This window comes from Eleginops maclovinus, chromosome 7 (assembly GCF_036324505.1).
Source record: "Eleginops maclovinus isolate JMC-PN-2008 ecotype Puerto Natales chromosome 7, JC_Emac_rtc_rv5, whole genome shotgun sequence".
Classification (NCBI taxonomy): domain Eukaryota; kingdom Metazoa; phylum Chordata; class Actinopteri; order Perciformes; family Eleginopidae; genus Eleginops; species Eleginops maclovinus.
Window position 1 is genome coordinate 12,816,530 of NC_086355.1, and position 19,997 is coordinate 12,836,526.

General features: G+C 39.5%; 1 protein-coding gene across 1 annotated transcript; it reads right to left on the minus strand.

Moving 5' to 3' along the window:
* Positions 1–5,297: 5,297 nt before the first annotated feature.
* On the minus strand, positions 5,298–10,439 carry nr4a2a (nuclear receptor subfamily 4, group A, member 2a). Its single transcript, XM_063887920.1, has 8 exons — positions 10,281–10,439; positions 9,719–9,820; positions 8,634–9,505; positions 7,997–8,126; positions 7,645–7,808; positions 7,082–7,284; positions 6,737–6,915; positions 5,298–6,613 (listed from the first exon to the last, which is right to left on the minus strand). The coding sequence occupies exons 3-8, from the start codon at positions 9,501–9,503 to the stop codon at positions 6,357–6,359; spliced, it is 1,803 nt and encodes a 600-aa protein (XP_063743990.1). The 5' UTR covers positions 9,504–9,505; positions 9,719–9,820; positions 10,281–10,439; the 3' UTR covers positions 5,298–6,356.
* Positions 10,440–19,997: the final 9,558 nt, after the last annotated feature.

Genomic DNA, 19,997 nt, shown 5'->3' on the forward strand with positions numbered 1-19,997 from the left:
GATTTCAGGCTTGTTTACCTCTTGTTAGTCAGCGTGGGGAATATTGATGTAAAAATAAACAGTGAATTGTTGTTGAATACATTTCTGTTTCTATTTCATTTATGTTTTGCATTTATTTTACTGGGAATCAGCTTGGACACTCAAATACACTGAGTGGAGAATTGTGTGGGTGTAAGAAATAGCAAACTTTTGAGTCCATTTGTTTATGGTCTTAGGTTTAGTGCTCTTAACAAAACATATTCAGGTTGAACTTCCAAACATTGCCTAATAGATATACCTTTGTTGTCTATCTCCGTATTTTCTAAATTAAACACATACCTTCTCCTACACCTGTTTTCTCAATGAGTTGCAACACAGTTCCCCGAGAATCAAACCAGGGGAGTTGTGATCACATGACCAGCTCCTTAGACCCCTACGCTACCAGAGCACCCATGTACTTACTTTTTTATCTGGATTTAGTAGATGTAGCAAGACTAAATGCTTACAAAGAGGACTGAAAATGACTGAAGTATCTCTTATATTTTGCCTGACGATAGAAGACCACACACACACATGATTTGACTTAAAGACATGAACAGATTACATGTGCATGGGTGTGTTTAATATGTTTCACTTCACATGGAGCAGCGGCACAAACCATAACACAGGATGAGGGCATATTCTTGCGGGAACTGAGCCAGTGCATCTGACCATGTTGACATTTTACACACTGACAACAGACGGAAGGGGGTGGGGGGGGGGGGGGTAGTTTGCAGCCCTGCATTCAGTGGCATTGTCATAGTGGAAGGTGTAAATGGGGTTGAATTAAAAAAAGCAGTTACTGAGCAGCATTTTTTGGACTTTAGAAATGTACAAACTAACGTCAATCTAACAATACATTGATTTAGACTACCATGATAAAAATATGTAGATGTGATATTGAGACAGGCAGGATTTTACCGTCTGCTTGATTATGCCCCCACATGCATCATCAAAAGCAGATTCTTCTCCTTTTTTTTCAGTTTACTCCTCAGCCTCCTCCAGTCTCGCCCCAGAGATCCTAATGCATCATTTGAGACTCACACAATTCACTGCGTCCCAAGCCACTGGCTCCTTCCCGCCTGATAGAGGCATTTTTCGCCACTTAGAATCATGCACTGTGTGTCCGATCCCTTCCTCCTTAATATATCCTTTATTACCATCAGGCATTTATGCCTGTTTTTTCTACTTCAGTAACCACTGAGCACCGGCTTCATTAAAACTAATTGAATCGGAAACATGTCTGCCCGAGGACACATTAACTCTTTCTATGAAGGAAATTTCCGATTTCATATTGTCAATAAGGTCAAAGGACTGAGCCGTGTGTTCAATACTGATACATGCTATACCCATAAAGCTCAACTGTAGGGCTCTTTCACTCAGGGTGTGCTATCTATCAGATCTGAATGCATGATTCAAACTCTTGTGGTGTCTGGTGATTCAATGATAATTTGCAAAATTCACTTTTTTCTCTCAATCTATAGTTTTCTGCAGAAACATAATAGATCCCTTCTCTAACATAATGTCCTGTCAATTTCATTGCATTATTAATTTCTGTTGGTTAACATTATTGAGTCTTGTTACAAGCATTGCATTAATGGTTTTAAGTTGACCACACTTGAAACAATAATTTGATGGCATCAGTCAGAAATCAATGTGCAATAGCAGAGCATACACAGCTGTTTAATATGAAGTAAATATTTATGAGTGATCTGACTAGGCATCAAGTCCAGTCAATCTTCTTTGAAAGGATCTGTGCAAATGATTAACCTCATTTTACTGGTGCTGTCTGGTCTGGTAATGGCCATTAGAGCTAAGAAGGAGTGAGGCCTTTGATTTTTGGCTCCTCATCATTCACAGCTTGTCGCATCCCTTCATCCTTCATACATGGCTGCTGAATTGATTGTCTGTTTAGTCCTATGAATGATAAAGCTGCTCTGGGCCACAGGCAGAGAGGGACGGACACGGCTCACTTCCATCTATATGCAAGGTGGATTTCTTTTCCTGCCTCGCCACTTGGAAATCAGCTTTTTGCATTATTTATTGGACAATCATCAGCATTTCAATATGGTAAATCAAATAGTCACAGTAATATAACTATAGGCAGTCGTATCCAAAGAGCCATCATTCAACTCATTATTCATTCATTTTGTTTAGAGCTATAGTCGGAAGGACTCATGAGATGCATAAGTTGTGTAATCAACATGTTTTACTGCGCTCTTGCACAGCAGCTTCCCTGAACAGAGGGAAAGGTAACATGAAAGGAAGTGATTCTGAGTGTAGGCTGGACGAATGAAGAGTAGCAGTATTATTGAAAAGTGGTACATAACCAACGACTGCTGACGAGACAGGTGGAATATAACCCCGATGGCGAATAGCAACATGAAAACCAGAGTGTGCTGACATACTGAAAAAATCTGATGAGATGTTTAAATCACTTTCATTTGACAGAAAGTCCAGTAATAAGGAGCATGTTATGGCATTTTAGTCATATAGCCATAGAGGTGGATCTATTTCAAGGCTTGATCACAAGTTTCTAACTAACTCCATCTCAAATGAACTTATAATGCCACTCCCCAAAAATGTAGCGAAAGATAACACTTTATTGTATGCTTAACTCTGTTCAAGCCAGAGAAAGTTGCATGTGGTCTCAGAAACTCATACAGTAGAGACCATCATCATTGCTTGTCATTTTGCACAAAGCTTTGTAAAATGTATATTTGTGAATCATTTATCATTATTATACCAACATGTGTTTCACCCACTGCGGCAAATCTAGTTCCAGAAGCAATTAGAGCAACAGTGAGTTTTCCTCATTGTATGTCTGTCTAACAAGTTCTCATACAGTGCAAAGGTGAAAGGTCAAGTACTCTCCAACCACAGGGATCAGATGAGGCCAAGATCTAGCTTATCTTGGCCTCTGAACATGGGTACTCACACATAAGTCCTCCAGACAAAATTTAAACACCCTGCTAACAAGTTAACCTTTTTACAAAACGACATATTTGAGTGAAAAGAAAGTATATTTTTCGTGGAATGGCTCCTGACGTTACGGAACCTACAGTATAGCTACATCACATTAAATGCACCGAGCACCACACATGAACCTGTCAAACTGCATCACAGAATTAGAGGAAAGTGCAGCAATGTGCAGCTGTGCGTGCAACATAATCCAGGATCATCACAGTGTGCACCGTGCCTGTGTGTGGTAGCATCTATTAGTGGTACTGTTAATGTGAAGCTGCGTTCTCAGTAGCTGGGATTCAGTTATTTCATTCTCGCTTTTTGTGAGTGCTTAGCAACAGGCTCTGTACTCTGGAAGATGGCCCCTTCACCTGCTGGCTTAGGTTTGTTGTTTGGTGTGGCTGCTGAGCTCTAAAAAGAACAACTGGAGAAAGATGTCTTTCCTTTCTTCATGCCATACTTATACTGACACACGATCATGTCTAACCATCCGCTGATGTCGAGTGCAGTGAGGGAATTAAGTCATAGGCTCTTAATGAATTTCCACTAAAAATCCTCCAGCATATGCACAAACACTGACAGAAGTATTAGCTTGTGTCATGTTCTACTGTGTTGAAATAGACATGTTAAAAACTGTACTTTGACTCAATAGAGAGAACTTGTGACATTGTAATGCACCCTTTCAACCGATCTGCTAAATGTCAGCAAACTGGATCTGAATGTAATCCCAATTTGCCTTGGAATTAGCACTTTACAGTGACGATCTAATTATTTAGACAATTTATTGCCTGCTGCTAATATCTCTCAAAATAAGCTGTTCCCTGTGATAAATGTGGAATCACTGAGGATAAGTCCCAGACATGCCTCAGAGCCCAGCGTCACTTCTCTCTGCTGATAGTCTAAAGGAAAGGATTTGCGACAGTGCCACTGCTTCTGTTCGTGCAGGCCAATCCATGCCGCTTTACATACATTTCTAAATGACTTTTTCTTCGGCAGTTACACAAAACAAGACGCACAGATATTGCGCCGCAGTATCACAAAAGTGCCTTGAATTGAACCCATAAGAGGCTGATCGGCCATATAACCTTTTGTAACCTAAATGAAATGAGACAAGGGGCCGGAATCCCCGAGGGTTTTTGGGAGGTTGGTGCAGGTTTACTATCAAACTACACAAAAAACACTTGGATACTTTACAGTAAAAAAAACAAAAAACTACTTTAAACACTTGTACATATAAAAAGGTGTCCGTGTCTCGCATCATCCTATCTTTCGTGTTCAAAATTACCCAGCTGCTGTGACGCACAGCACGAAGTTTAAAGTTGCGCTACCTGTGCGCAACAGGATTTCACAATATTACTGTGTTATTCATTAATGCGGTGTAATAGCAGGATAGGTATCTGGCTTTTGGATTGTGGAAAAATATGTAAGTTCTAGTTTTGATCTGACTCGTCGGAGGGGTAAAACAACTCTAAAATGTACATGATAAAAGTGAAGGCAAATTACGTGCAACAATTACCTGGAGGTAGGCCCGACAATAAAGTCACATACAAGGAATGGTTGTTCAAAAAGATAACCTTAAACTTATTTTGCGTAAACTTTCTTACTAGCAGAACATACAAAGGAACAGATTGAATTCATATTTCTTTCTAAATTTTGCTAAATAGCCTATGTTACTTTATTTAGGATTCAATCGAAAGATCAAGATGTCTATATTTATTCCGTTGTAGGTTATTCATTTGTCAAATACAATAAGACATTAGAGTAAAACGAAGTTTTAACAGCATGTGATGTGTTTCTGAAAGCGTATTTAAATTGTAGATATGCATGCAAGACGAATTTTAAGGTAGGCCTATACCCCAAATTAGATTTTGATGACTAAAATATTCGCTAAGTTTATATAATATAACGATTAGAATGGTAAAATAATAAACGTGCAACATTTTGTCAACACAAAAAAAAGGAATATAAACTCAAGATGAAACATGCATGCAAACTATTTGCGACACAATTTTACTTTTTTAACTTGAATACACAATGTTCACATTCGGTTAAAGTTGGATGTTAAAATGAATAACCTGTTAAAGTGTTTATCGTAGATAGGCCTGTAAGCGCTGCTCACAATTCATACGAATATAACAAGGATACGCTTTAAACTCCAAAGCGGAAGTTTCTCTCTCGTGCTGAAGAATCTCCTCCCGATCCGAAATGTCTTAATTTATAGAATAACTTATTTGCAGAGAAAATATTTAGCAAAGAATTGATTTAAAAGTTTTATTTGTAAACATTAAATATTTCTTTATCTCTAAAGTGTTTTGAATTCGTCACCAAATGCGTTACAGAAGTTGTAAGTACATCATGATGCCATAGATGTGGGCCTATAATCACACACTCATGAACCTCTTGATATAAGATGAGAGTTTCTCATTTGCAAAGCGTGTTAAATCATAACCACCTAGACGGTTATAAGACATAAAACATAGACAACGTGCTCAGCTTGAACTTGGATGGTTTGAAATCGTTTAAATTGCACCATGCTTAGTGTAGCTCTTGGCAATAGAAATAATAAATATATAGAAACGTTTATATTCAACAGCAACAATACTTACAGCACATACAAACAAGGAATGTCTGACAGTTTTACAAACACCATGGGTCCCTCATTTTCTATACAGATGAAATATGTTTCCACATATGCGTCATACATAAAAGGAGTGCCATAACTACGAATCTGTATCAAATCTAGCAGACTACATAGTGTCCGGTATATATTATATATAGACATTACCTCAGCAAGTGCCTATAAAAAAAGAAAAAAGAAAACTAGAACATGCGTTGTCTTTTCTGGATACTTTTTGGGATCCTGTCAGAAACACATAGGCACGAGTCAGAAATGAAAAGTAAATTGAATGTTTTCATTATAAGAAACTTTGTACACGTTATAAACCGATGCATTGGAGGCATCACATATTCTATCATAATATACAGTGTGTTTGTGTGTATGAATGTGGGTGTATGTTCATATATATATAAATGCAATATATTACATATGAGTAAATCAGTGGAGCCGGTGTTAAATAAATAAACAAAGGTAAATTGTAAAACCGGAATAACTTTTTGACAATGTGTCCACCAGAGAGAAATTCCACGTGATGATTCATTCGTTTGACAATAACATAAATAAAAAGGCCTACACAGCAATGACACTCCGTCTAATCCCCGTGTTATTCTTTTTTTTTCATGGATCCTTAATCATAAAAGGTAATTTTGTTCTATTAGCCTGCGGAGATTGCAAATATTTAGAAATAATAACGTTAAAAATCTGACTCATAAACAGTCTTTTGGAAGTTCTTTGAGGTCTCGTAATCGAGTCAGACTCAGAAAGGTAGGGTGTCGAGGAAAAGTTTGTCAATTATTGCTGGCGGAGGGACTAGATCTTCTAGTTTTAGGTAAAAGATACGCTGCAGACCTTGGGTACATAGTGTGCGCAGTTCAGGGAGCTTTCCCAAGAGTTTTGACAGGTAGTTGGGACGATTCAATCCACCGCCATTGAATGTCACTTGGTCTTTGAGGCAGTTGACAATCTTGTTTTGGAGATCTTCAACTCTCTTGGGTTCCTTAAGCCCGTGTCGCTCTAAAATAAAGAAAAAGAAAAAAGGGACACGGTCACATTATTTTCGATGCTTTATCTGTCTCTGTTTTGCATGCATTGTATAACACAGGCAGAGTTTCAAAAGTAGCAGCCGGCTTTACGCACCTGTAACCATGGCAAGTGCTGCGATGCAGGAAAAAGCTGAGATGTCTATGTTCATACTCTGCAAGTTGGAAGAAAAGTCCACTATAGCGTCCACCCACTCTCCAAATCCGCGGACGCATTGCAGCCTGTGTAACACCACTCCATTACAAAAAATAAGTTTGCCTTCCACTGGGTTGGACCTGCAATTAATAAGAAAATGCCATTAATTAAGCTTGGCAATAAATGGGAATTTAAGAGCCTTCTCGTTATTGGGCAGCTAATAAAACCCTAAGCAATGAAGCTTGAAGGAGGAGCTGATGATTATCTAAAACCAGGATTGTTTTGTTTAATAATTACGCGGCTTACCTGTACGCCAGCCGCAGGACAAAAAGTTCAAGGAAGGCAGATTCAAAGAGGAGATCTTGATCTTGCTTCGGTAGATCAGAAAAGCCGGGGATCTTCTCCGCCCAGCCCCGGATGATCTCCATGGAGCCCGTCAGGAGATCGTAGAACTGCTGGATGTGCTGAGTGTTGTCTCCAGTCATTTGGTAGTCAGGGTTAGCCTGGAACTGGAATTTAATTTAAACAGCGCGTTAATGAGGTCCTTTAAAATATATAATCCGTGAAATTGCAAATGCCAAATTTCTAAGAGGGAGAGGGTGCTTTTTCACTATTAAATTCATGTCTTCTTTTTTATTAAGTTCTCTATTTCAATGCAATTGAAAAATATGCCACGTTAAAAGCTGACAAAGTTAGGGATCCTGCGATGCACTACAGAAGACTTTAAAAGCAGTTTATCATTACCTGAAAGCAGGACTACATTTAAATCTGTCTATCTTGCTGTTCCTTCTCTTTTTACCCTGAGAATAGTTGTCAGCATGTTTTAAGTGGTGTGTGTTTTATTTATGGGAGTGAAGAACTTCACTTACTCTGGAGTAGTCCAAAGCAGACATCGAGGGGTTGGAGTCCACATGGGCCCTAACAAGTGCGCTTATGAGGCTCACCGGCGGCGAAGGTGGGGAGGGCTCCTGTGGACTTTTGGGTTTGGATGGTAAGCGTCCTCTCCGACCTTTTAGATTATCCGTTCGGACAACTTCATTGGAAGAAAAATAAGTTAAAATGATCAGTTCGCACTTCTATAATTATTCGTAATTATACTTAGGCCTAAATGTATTTTAAATAACCATCTAACACTTTGTTATGCGCATGTTTCCCCAGTGAATCAGTGGGGGAAATTAAAATAAGTCTTCTAAAATAATTTAATGAATGGCCTAAACATACCTTCTCTCACCATTCCGACGACCATGCACTTCTGGAAACGGCAGAACTGGCAACGATTTCTTCGGCGTTTGTCAACAGGACAGTTTTTATTTGCTAAACATACGTATTTAGCATTTTTCTGAACGGTGCGCTGGAGAAAAAGAAACACATAATGTCACTCTAAAGGCCTCTTTTCACTGCTATATCTCATGTAGAACACGGACTGAGCATTGCTGAACAAGTATTATAATGTAAAAATGAAAAGATGAAAACGATATATAATATCTGTCTCATCTCCTGTTTGGGACAGCGTTGCATGAACCAACAAGAGGGAATGGACCGACACCAAATACACATTCGTGGTCTTTCATATTTTACTTATTCCTTTGAGATCAACGATGTGTGGGTAGATATGCTTTCATATAAAGTTATTTTACGCACGCACTTTAAAGTTGGTGCTTGATAATATATGTATAGTGGATCGCACTGAAAATGTAATTCCTGTGGTATTTTTGGGTTGTGTCGTTATGTTTTTTTAATTATTTTTTTTAAATGGGCCGATTATTACTCACTGGCGCCTTGTATAATCAGGAGCACACAGCACATCTTTTATATAATAACAGTGACAATGATTCATGCTTGCTGTCATGTCACCCACCTTAAAAAATCCTTTGCAGCCCTCGCAGGTTCTCACTCCATAATGTTGGCAGGCTGCGTTGTCCCCACATACCGCACACAGACCCTCGTTTGACGGAGATCCTCGGGACGGGGGCGATGGCACTTGGCTGTCCAGCAGCTGGTGCCCGTGGCCGAGCTGCAGGGAGTGAGGAAAAGCCAGACCAGCCTGTTTCCGGAGTGCGCTGGGCACCGCGAAGCTCTGACCGTCAAGACCGCGGTGCACGCCCGGGTTGTCGTGGTTCATGGAGACGTGCAGCGGCCCGTCGAACCGCATCTGACAGCTGGAAACAGGAGTGCCAGGCGGGGACTGCTTGAAGGAGAACAGCGAAAGCCTCGACACCGGATTCTTGCGCTGGTCCATCATGTGAGACGTGGCCGCGACATAGTTCTGGTGGAAACTTTGAAGGGAGCCAGGGTCCTCCCACATGTGATTATGCTGAACCTGGAAGTTTGGTGTACTCGGGGCGTGGGGAGAGGACGGTTTGAAGTACATAGGCCCAGAGTGAGCCATCATTTCCTCCGACTGAGGTGGCAGGTGGCCCTGCTGATGGTAGCTGTGCATCTGGACGTCCTCCACCTTGATAGAGGACTGATCTCCAGAGTGGGGCATCTGATACAGACAGGGCGGTTTGACGTCGTAACCGGTGGTATAGTTGTCCATGAATGTACTGAAACTTGGGAGAGAAGTAGTAGCTGTGATTTCAGTATTGGTCAAGTCCATGCTAAACTTAACAAACTCGGGTGTTAAGAAGTCGCAGCTGTATTCTCCGGCGGTGTGGTAGCTGTAGCTCTGGGAAGCAGGACTAGCTCCTTGAGGTGATGATCCATACTGAGCCTGGACGCAGGGCATGGCTGCAAACCAAACCGGTAGAAACACATCAGAACTCTCAAATCAATGTTTAAACCGTGAAGAAAAAGGTTTTACAGTATATTATATTAAGTCTCTCTACATCTTTAGCGCAGAAATACAATTTTATAGTGCTTTACTTTAGGAAGTATTTTCAGAACATAATGGAAATGAAACAATAAAACAGCTTTATTTGTAAATAATTTTCAGTATCCTACCTCAAGTCTTCTGACAGTTTTTCGGTGACACTTGAAATGGGTACAGTCAGGAGTTGTATGGGTGTCAGGATTCAAGAAAGCGTATCTGTTCTGGATCTTCCCCTAATAAAACACATCACTTTGACATTTACTGGAATGTAAAATACAACAAACACCTAAAAATGAACACGAAATGCCAAATAAAGAAAGGTTTAACATATGTACACACATTGCAGTTTCAAACTACGCACATAAAAGGTCATAAAAAACTTGAAATGTAAACCGACAAAATACGTTCATTTAGAAATTAAATCGCCCAAATCGTTTTAATGTAAAATGCATGTTGTTTCATCAAACCAACTTCGCTCACTTGACACGAGTTACAACTTGTATATAAAGAAAAATGATCTCTTGAAGGATCAGTAACACCAAGAGATATGCACAGTCCGAGTCATATTAGTTTTTGTATGTTAGTTTAACAGTGAAAAAATGACTAAAAAGACTTAGAAGATTCAGAGAAGGCAGTGCAAGTAAAGCGCAGACACAGATTATGTTGCAAATAAAGAGATTTAAAAAATCTTACCTCTTTCACATCAGGATTGTTGCTTTCAATCCATGCGATAAGCATGCAGGGGGTATTCATCAATTTCTGTAAAGCTCCAAATCATGAGCGGCGCTACCCAACAATGCCAGGCGGACAAACCGTGTGACTCCGAGCACTGACAGCGACACAAGCTTCGACTACCCAGTCTGGCCAATGTGGCTTTGTTTATGTGAGCTCTGGATACGGTGCTCTACCCACGTGTTTCACAGCGCGACGTCATCCGCGTCGACAGCGACATGGACCAATCCGCTTGGGAACATTTTCAAGCCCCAATTTTTCTGGCGAGGATGTTTGTCTTGTGGTATGTGTTCTATGTTGCTTCCCACATGGACATTAGCAGAGATGTAGTGGAGGGTAAACCATTCTGTGCACAATTCAGACACTTTCGTGTTTGCAGAGGACTTAAGTCATACTTGTTTTGGGCTGACATTAATCTCTGTGGTTTTATGTCTTTATCAAATGTCTGCAAAGTAAATGAGTTAGGTTATGATGAGCTCAGTATCTGAACAAAGGAAAATGTTTCAGTATGTATGTCATTCTTCATTGCATCAACACACAATACTGTTATTGTTTGTAAGGGGAGACAATGCATTTAATATCACACGTGTTATAAATAATAAAGATACACAAGGTTGCAGCAATTTTAAAAGTGCATTTTTTAATCTAATTATTTAATAACATTACTGTCAGAAACATCGTTACTTACTTGAGTTTGTTCTCTGCCTCATAGTGTAACATTGAGATGAGTGTACATTGGCACATCTAGGCACAGTTATGTCACAATGTGGCTGATATGCCAGACTCACTACACTTGTATGAAATAGGCCTAATGAAGCGAGGGTCAATATTATTCTTCGTTATCTTCTGACAGGATTTCTGTATTTCAATTGTGTTCCAAATTTAGACCTCAGATGGGGTGGGGTTTGTGGGGTGGGCTGCCTATTCATAGAGCTAGTATAGTGCATGTGAGCTGCTGAGGAGGAAGGGGGGGATAATTAGTGGGCCTGTAGCCAGTTGTCATGGGGGAACCAATTTGGTCCCCAGAGAGGGAACGTGATAGGAGCTGGCAGAATGGAGAGTGACGCAGAAAAGCGCTCAAGTTGACACAGTGGCCAAAATAATCTTTGGGCTTTATTGTTCTGCAGCGATGGAATAACTGATCTCAGTGCAATCTTACACCAACACCTTGTTGCCAATCAAGTTGGCCTATATTTTTCTACATGCATATTGGCCTTGGCAGAAAACCATGGTGAGGAGGAGGGTGCAACAAGATGTGTAAAAATGTATGTAACAGTAGCCAGCCTCAAACAACATGCAACATTGTGTGTTATTTCTATAGTGGATTGATCTTTATTATAAGAGCCACAGAACAACATCAGTCTGAGAGCAGTTTTTCGTGTGCCCAGTACTCATTCAGTGCACACAAGGACAGAGTGTGCAAGGAGGGGGAGGAGAGGGGGAGAAAATTGTATATCATGGTTACACTCACCTCTAGAGGACACTATTGTTCACCAGCCATACATCAACCAGCTCCTGTTTCTTACAATTAACCTTTTAATTAACCTAACCCCATTAAGGCTGTGTGGTCACGCCCAGTCATTTGCAGGTGGGCTAGATGGCAGAATTTGAAAATGAAAAATGATCCACACGGCACTGTGAATATTTAAAAGATAAATAATGGAATTAAAGTTCTGTTGTTTTATGCCTTCTTCATTTCATAGTTGCTATTAAGTAGACCAGCTGGTAGCTGGTGGACAGCAAAGTTCCACCACCTTTATCTACATTGTTAACACAACACCTTTCACTGTGTGCTCAAATCTACTGACCACACAAACATACTGTATGTAGGCCTACTGAACATATTCAGATTTTGTCAGAAAGCATGTAAGGATACAACATGGTCACACTGGGCCTCTGTTATCCATTTGCCATTTGGAATGAAAACACAATTAGCAGTTTAATTGGCCATTTTACCGAAGAACGATTAACTTCCCATTTATGTGCACAATTAATTGACAGTTATTCGTACGCGAGGAGTTAGTTTTAATCACACAGAAGTTATTTCCTGAGACTATATTTTTAAGTTTGTTTGAAGAAATGTCTACTGAAATTACCCATTGTAGTGTGGGTGAGCTGTGTGCACGTGTGTGGGTGTCAGAGAGAAAGAGAGAGTGAGACCTTCAAAACGTCACAACTTTATTATGCCTTTTACAGCATGTACAATCCAAAATAGCAGGAAATGTACTTAATTGGTGAATATGACGCTGTCCTCACATTGTGATCTTGGATTCCATTTAAAGGCAGATCCGCGGCTACCCGAAAGGTCGCCCTGGGGTGACAGCAGCCAAGTGAGCAGTGATCACCATTTGATATGTTGAACGGGCTGTTTACCATGAACTGACTACTTTCTTATTTGGCTCTGCGCCCAACTTGCACAACTAAAAACGTCCAAGTCCAGACTGTTTTTAGTCGCTGCATCACAGTCCCGCTTACGTAAGCACTTGTGTAGTCACTTTGCAATCAGTCCATCACCCAGAAACCATTTCACCATTTCCTTAGCAGATGTGGCACATCTTCATTCACTTCGAATAAGATAAAGTAAAAGTAAAGTAGTAGAATTTGTAGAATGGAAACTACTCCTTAGACTAACAGTATAGCCTACTGCATTTTATTAAGGTGTGGGTGTGAGTATTCAGAATGTTTTTTATCAGAACTAAGGTACAGTACGTGAAGAGGTGGAATGGAACAAAGCATATATACTTTCTAATAACATTTTAAGGTACCGTTAGTTTTTTTGCTACTTCCACTATGCATTTCAGGAGAACATATTATATGTTTACTCAATTTATATTAGTTGTTGTTTTTCTTAATTTTAGGGGAAGAAGGAAGTTTTTTATACTGCAAATTTAATCCATGGGCATTTCCACATATGCCTTATTTTAACTCATAGCATGTTTTTCATTACATTTATTTCCTGTTGTAGAGTATTAGAGGAGTATTTCTCTTTGAAGTGTAGAGGAGCAGATGTAAAACAATGTAGGTAATGGGAATCTTGTTAAACACCATAAACTTAAAATTATATAATGTACATTCAGCACATTATGATCATGATAAGTTGTGTTTTACTAATTAGCTTACCACTTCTTTTAATTTCATAACCGCTGATTGACCCACTTACTACTTAAAATCAGTTAGCCCTGAAACTGGTATAACACTAGGAGGGAGTTTCTCCACTCACTTACACACTCTTAAATTGAAGCCCAGGTAGTTTTTGAAATCTGCTGGTCGCTCACACAAACCTCATTTCATTTCTGAGCACCAGCAGGTATCAAACTTTCTGAGAATTGAACAGCCCGACCCTGAAGGCATCCTTTTGCTCGGTGTCTTCTTTTTCCATTTCTAGATTCCCACTTTACAAGCTTAAATGTCTACTTAATATGCTTTAATGCCTGCTCTTTAGAGCCAGGGAGCACTTCATCACTTTTATACACCTTTATATAACACACTGTTAACTAGCAATGCCTTATGGAACAGCTTGTCTTGCAGCTGGAAGGCGCCTCCATGGCATGATGGAAGTACCTGTTCACCATTCACAATGAGACAGTAAAATGGGAATAGAGGCCTCTGCATACTGCTGCTGTCTATATCAGTCAACGATGAATATTCATGAATCACAGTGTCATGACATGCTCTGTAATTGGCAGCAACATTAGTAATGACACTGCTGGTATCAAGTCCCTGCATATTCATGTGGTGGGGCAATATTTCCTTGTGGTGCTGTTTTTTTTTCCTCTTCTTCCCCTGAAAGTGAAAATGTATTCTGAAGCTGCAGGTGTCCCTGGTGCCACAATCAATTGCTGGTTGGATTGTGCCCCAGTGAAAATCAGACAAACCATTAGTTACTTTGTCAATCTCTTTGATTAATAATATATCTGAATTATAAAAGGTTGAGAGGACTCTAAATAGTGTTAAACTAAGCTCGTTGTAATAGTTATGAATGCAGACTCCTACCATGTCATTGCCACTGGCCAAAGAACACCGGTAAAGTCAATTTATATCATGACTATATCAGGAATTTGCTTCTGCTCTCTAATGATGCCACAAACAGTTGATCTCTTTCCAAGTATTTAGAGGTGTGAGTAGATTTAGCAGCTTGCACAGACAGGAGCCTGCTCACTGCGGTTACACGCTGATAATGGCCTTGCTGTGGCAGAATCTTTTTGTACTAGAATTTGCTGCGGCTCCATTTCGGCCCCACTAAAGTGTCCTAGAATGGGCGGTGAGGGAATTGGATAAAGCTTTGCCTAAGCTGTGAGGCTTTCTGCTCTAAGCAGCTGTATGGGAGGATTTTTCTCCTTGTGGCTTTAGTTGAGTTCAGTGCTCCATTCAAACTGTGGTCTAAGGAGGCAGACCTGGTTTATGCCCAGTATAAGGATCAGTGTTGAGATTGTAGCTTTCTTTTGAGAAACACTTTGAATTCTTTTGGCATTTAAATGATTTCCCATTTCCCAAAAACATCCGTGACTGCTCCGACCTCACCATGTTTAAATCTCAAATAAAACTCACCTTTTCAAAACTGCTTTTAATCTGTAAATTAAACGTGTGTTTGAATATATTAATGTGTTGTTGAATTATGTTTTGATGAATTGTACCTCTGTAAAGTGTCTTTGTGTTTTTAGAAAAGCGCTCTATAAATAAAATGGAATATTATTATTATTATTATTATTATTATTATTATTTCTATATAGTAATTTTCACTCTACCATTGCATGTGTCTTTAATAAAGGCCTGCAAATAAAAATTAGGATCCTTACATTTTGAATGCCGCTGAACTGCTGTATGCAGTTTCTACCAGTAATGGATTACTAGCACTGCAATCTTTGTTTTCTTCAACTCTTTTTTTCTGTTGATCACCAGCTGACCTGTATCTGTGCATTGCAGGAGGAGGCATACCAGTAATGGGAACTGCTGTCAGTGCTACAGGAGCCTTGTGTGCATTTTATAGCCTTACTCAGCCGGAAGAATACAAGAGGGAACAGGTGAGATTCCCTCAAGTGTTACAGAGAATGTGCTGTGTTATAATAAGGAGGCTTCAGAGTACGTTTGTTGGATAAAAAATAACAAATGAGCTTATTGGATGATTTAATTCTATGCATCAGAGAGAACAGATGAAATAAATAATAAAGAGCTGCTAATTGACACATTTTAGTTTCTTTCCGTCCTCTTCACTATTTGGTCTAACAGATGGTAAATATGGTGCCTCCGTATTGCAATGCGTACATGATGAACAACTGCAGTGAATTTGAGATTGGCTGTCATTTGTCTTTTACTGTTTTTCTTATTTTGGATAATCCTGTGCTATCATCTTCTTTACTTAGTACGCGTTGTGCAATTAGTCAAGTTTGCTTGTTAACATGTCTCTGTGCCATCCGTCTGCGAGCCACATGCAGATTTTGTGATTAATCTAGAAAGACAATATTTTGAAATGTAATTGGGAGTGGAATATAAATAAGCATGTGATGTATTGTTTTTATTGCTTGATGGTGTCTGACAGCTTTGTCACAGAAAATGCATGGCTTCTTTTTTCCTAAATCCATCATGAGGAATATAAAGACATATGCATAATAATGAAACACATTTATTAATGTGCACTGTCCCCTGGAGTCACATGACAATGAAATTGATGACTGGTTTTCTTTTGCATGGATGCTGTAGGCCCGTGTATCGCATGTGGAGGCAGCTGAACAGGTAAAAAATATCAACACGGATGAGCTCAGAGTTCAGAAGCTTCCTGAAGGTCTCACAGGAAGTGGACGGCTTCACCGGTGGAGGAGGAGCCACTGACAGGTTGGATGCACACACTGGGAGTAAGTTGCTTAGTCCTCTTGTTTAAAAAAAGAGCTTTAAGTTCAGTACTGTTCGTTTAAGCAGCAAGGTATTTGGTTTGAGTCTACCAGTTGTTTCTGGAACCTTAACCTTTTTTTTATTTACCCTCTGTGCAATAGACCTGTTATTGAAAAACACATCAATTGACCACACTGTTACACTGAATGGTATGTTCCTTTTATTACCACTGTAGTTTATTTTATGTAATTCCCACATAGACCCGTTGCTTCTGTTAATTCTCATTATATTTGAGTACTGTTTGCTAAAAACTACAATCCCCAGCTGATTAGGGAAGTAAGAACGTTTTGAGACAAAAACTAACACATTGCACATTATGACTAAAAGTGTCATCTGGTTTACCGTACATTTATTGGGGTTCCATGAGAAACCAACCGGATAAATCCCAGACTTTCCTGCAGCACCAGTGCCATTGTATTTGGGAGCAGCTTACTTTGTTGAATTTTCATGGCAGACTTGTTCAGCCCCTGCGTGCAACCACAAATGGGCATTCTCCATCCTGAGGTTGCATAACCTCCTTGCCTTTTTGATGGAGTGGCTTCCAAGCCGTCTCTTTGGGGCTTGATTTGTAAGGCGCTTCGCATGTCTGCAATGAAGTCTAGAGCAGCAGCATGTTAAGGAGGATTTCTCTCCTTTACAAGGCTTTATTCCAATCACCAAAGAAAAAAAAGGCAGCTCCTTTGTTAACTTCCAGTGAGGGGAGCATCCTCTTGTGGTTAGCATTACATACCAAATCAATTATCTATGCCGCGGGTATGAGGCTTCTTACATGTGTATTGCCCCTTTATTTATTCGGGTTGTCTAATGGTGGTGTAGAGGGGGTTTTCAAACCCCTTCTTCTAATCCTCAGTTATTCTTCCTTTCTTCTTTTCAGAACTGGGGTTTACAGACCATTTGGGATGGCAAATAAGCTTCTAATAGACAAAGTAAAGCGCTATTTCACTGTTGGAAATGTTGTGAAAGTCATATAATTTCCTGCAAATTTATAAAGATTATTGAGAAGAAAAACTATGCTTCTTAGATTTCTTTTCCATTTATGGTTTCTATAACTGTGTTCTCAGAACGCAGTTCCTTTTTGAGATTCATGCTGTCATACTGGTGGAAATGATTGTTGTTTTTAACCAATGGAATATGTATGGCCTCACAATATTGTTCCCGTCATGAATATTACAGTGGAAAGTTGTGCATATGTGAATATCATCTGGATCCATTCTAAAGATTTGGGACAATAAGTATCCAAATGTTGATGTGTTTTCTTGGCTCCCGTTGTCAGATCTCAAAACTGCCCTTGTGCGGGGAGACGATTTCTCATCAGGCTCCAGCAGCCGGAGCACCAAGCTCATTCACAGAGGAGTCCGATATCTACAGAAAGCCATCATGAAATTGGATTACAAACAGGTAAATGCTTCATTTTTTCTCCGCAGCTGACACTTATCCGCAGAATTCCTGGTCCCTCTGGTCATATTGCTTTATTTACCCTCCCATGTTCATTTTTCATTCACGGGAAGCAGTGACATGTTTTCCTTGAATGACTGCCAGCCTGGAATTTTTTTGAAGTTGTTTTAGAGAAATCTTACAACTTAGCAGACCTCTATTGCTATCAAATGTTGACTTAATTCATACAATTATCTCTCAGTAATGGGTGGAATAAAGCCTATGTGTCCTCCTTTTCTGTGAATTGTTTAAGGAGAGCCACCCAGGTTCAAACTGAAATGTCACCAATTTCTGTTACATTTCACAGTATATGCAAAATCTCATTATTCTCAGCTTGTGTTTTCTTTAGGAGCCTTATTTTGCTATCTGTATGAACATAGAAGGGTCTTGGAGGTGAGCAGCAAAGGAGACCAATTAGTGTGATTGCAAGAAATGCAACTGCCTAGTCAGCAGCTCGACAGTAAGATGTAGGCAATGCTACATGTCTTTGATAAAACAAAGGGCAAATTAAGGCAACAGTTTTTTGGAAGCAGGAACATAAGACGCAGTCTCAGTCAAAATAATATTTACCCTCAATTCAGGACTCAAAATCAACTGTTGAGTAACAAAAGGTAGGAAGTTTAAACAAGGTTAATTAATAAAGAGATAAAATGTCCACATACCAGCAAAAATGTAACTATAAAAGGTCTATAGGAATCTAAAGGCGGAATTAAAGTTGCAATTGAAATAGTATAATTATACTTTCAAATTTAAAGCAAAAACAACTAAATTGAATCACTTCCTGCTAATCAGAAGTAAATCATTAGTTTAAAAAAAAAAAAGATTTCTCTTCCATGATAGTGAATTGTTTGAACTAAAAAGGCATTTTTAGGTGTCACATTGGACTCTTAATGGATTTGTAATAGTCATGTGTAATAAATAAATAATCTAATTGATTGATAAAGAAAACAATCTTGAAATCAGTCATCAGTTGAGTCGTTATCAACATTTATTTTAAGTCTCATGAATTTGTACTCTCTCTAATCCAGTACGGATCTAGTCTACTTGTTTGACTGTCACACCTTTCTCTCAGCCCCACTATATTTATATAGCTTCAGGTGTACAAGTGAAACCTCTTCTCAACAATCCCCCGATCATTTTTCACCTCGTATACCAGAGAGAGCAGTAAACCTTTCCCTTGATAAAGGCATGGAGTTGGGAAGATGGAGAAGTTCAGCCGAATGGTAGTAAACTTTACAATCACCTTTGGGCTGAGAGGCCCATTGAAGTGTACGGTATAGGAAGAGTAGTCCATGGCATCTCTGCACCATCTTGCCTTTGCTCTCTCAGACTTGGGTGAACTCAGGGGCCTTGATTTGATTTGTGCAGCCTTGAATCATAAGCTTTAATTGCACCTGACATTTAAAGCTTCTCTCTGGTATTTAAAGCAGTGTACAGGTGTGGCTCATTACTGAGAGGGGGATAGGAGATTTTCTGATTTCCCACTCATTGCTGGGCCAGGGCAGCGTCTTAACTCATCATGCTGCCTGACAGCATCCCAGAACCCCTCCTTCACTCGCACAAAGCCATATCTGACCCAACTATCATCAGTCAAACCAGAGTTCAACGCTATCATAAAGTCCTTTTTTAATGCTGCAACGCTGTCATAGAGAAGGAAGCTGCAGACAGTGTCATGTGGAACAAAAGAGTGTGACTTTGTGGTAACATGTGATCCACAGCACATACACCAACCCTACAATGTCGTATTTTTCCGGCAAAGCAGAGGTTCTAGTTACTCTTCAACGCTCATGAAAGACAAGCAGGTGGTAGCCAATGTTTATTATGATGCTCATAGCGCTGAACAGTGTGTAGCGAGCACTTCACTATGCACTATGAAAGTGTATGAATCACTGCAATGTTAAAAGATTATTGCACTTATCACAGCTGGAGGCGCCTGTAGCGGCAATCTGACTGCAAATTGTAGACATCTAAATATCTCCTGTTATCTGCTCTGTGTGATTGCAAAACTTGTTTTTTTTTAATATGCTTTACATGAACAAAAAAAGTGGGAGGAATACAAATTTACTCATTTGACTTTTTTGATTTGACGTGTTTTTTTTTACAGATATTTGGTCTGCAGTGAGGGAAGATGTCTCAGAATGTCTCACTAAATGTACACATGTGTGGAGACGAATGCAAACACTTTGTGTTCATTAACTGTAATCACAAACATAAACCCTTAAATTAGGTATTATTAAAATCAGAGCATCTGTGTCTACATCACAGTCTGTTTGGCACAAGGAAGAAAACATGGAATTAAACACAGGTCTTTAATTATTATTTGTCAGTAAGCTTAAATTCTAGATCAAATGAAATATC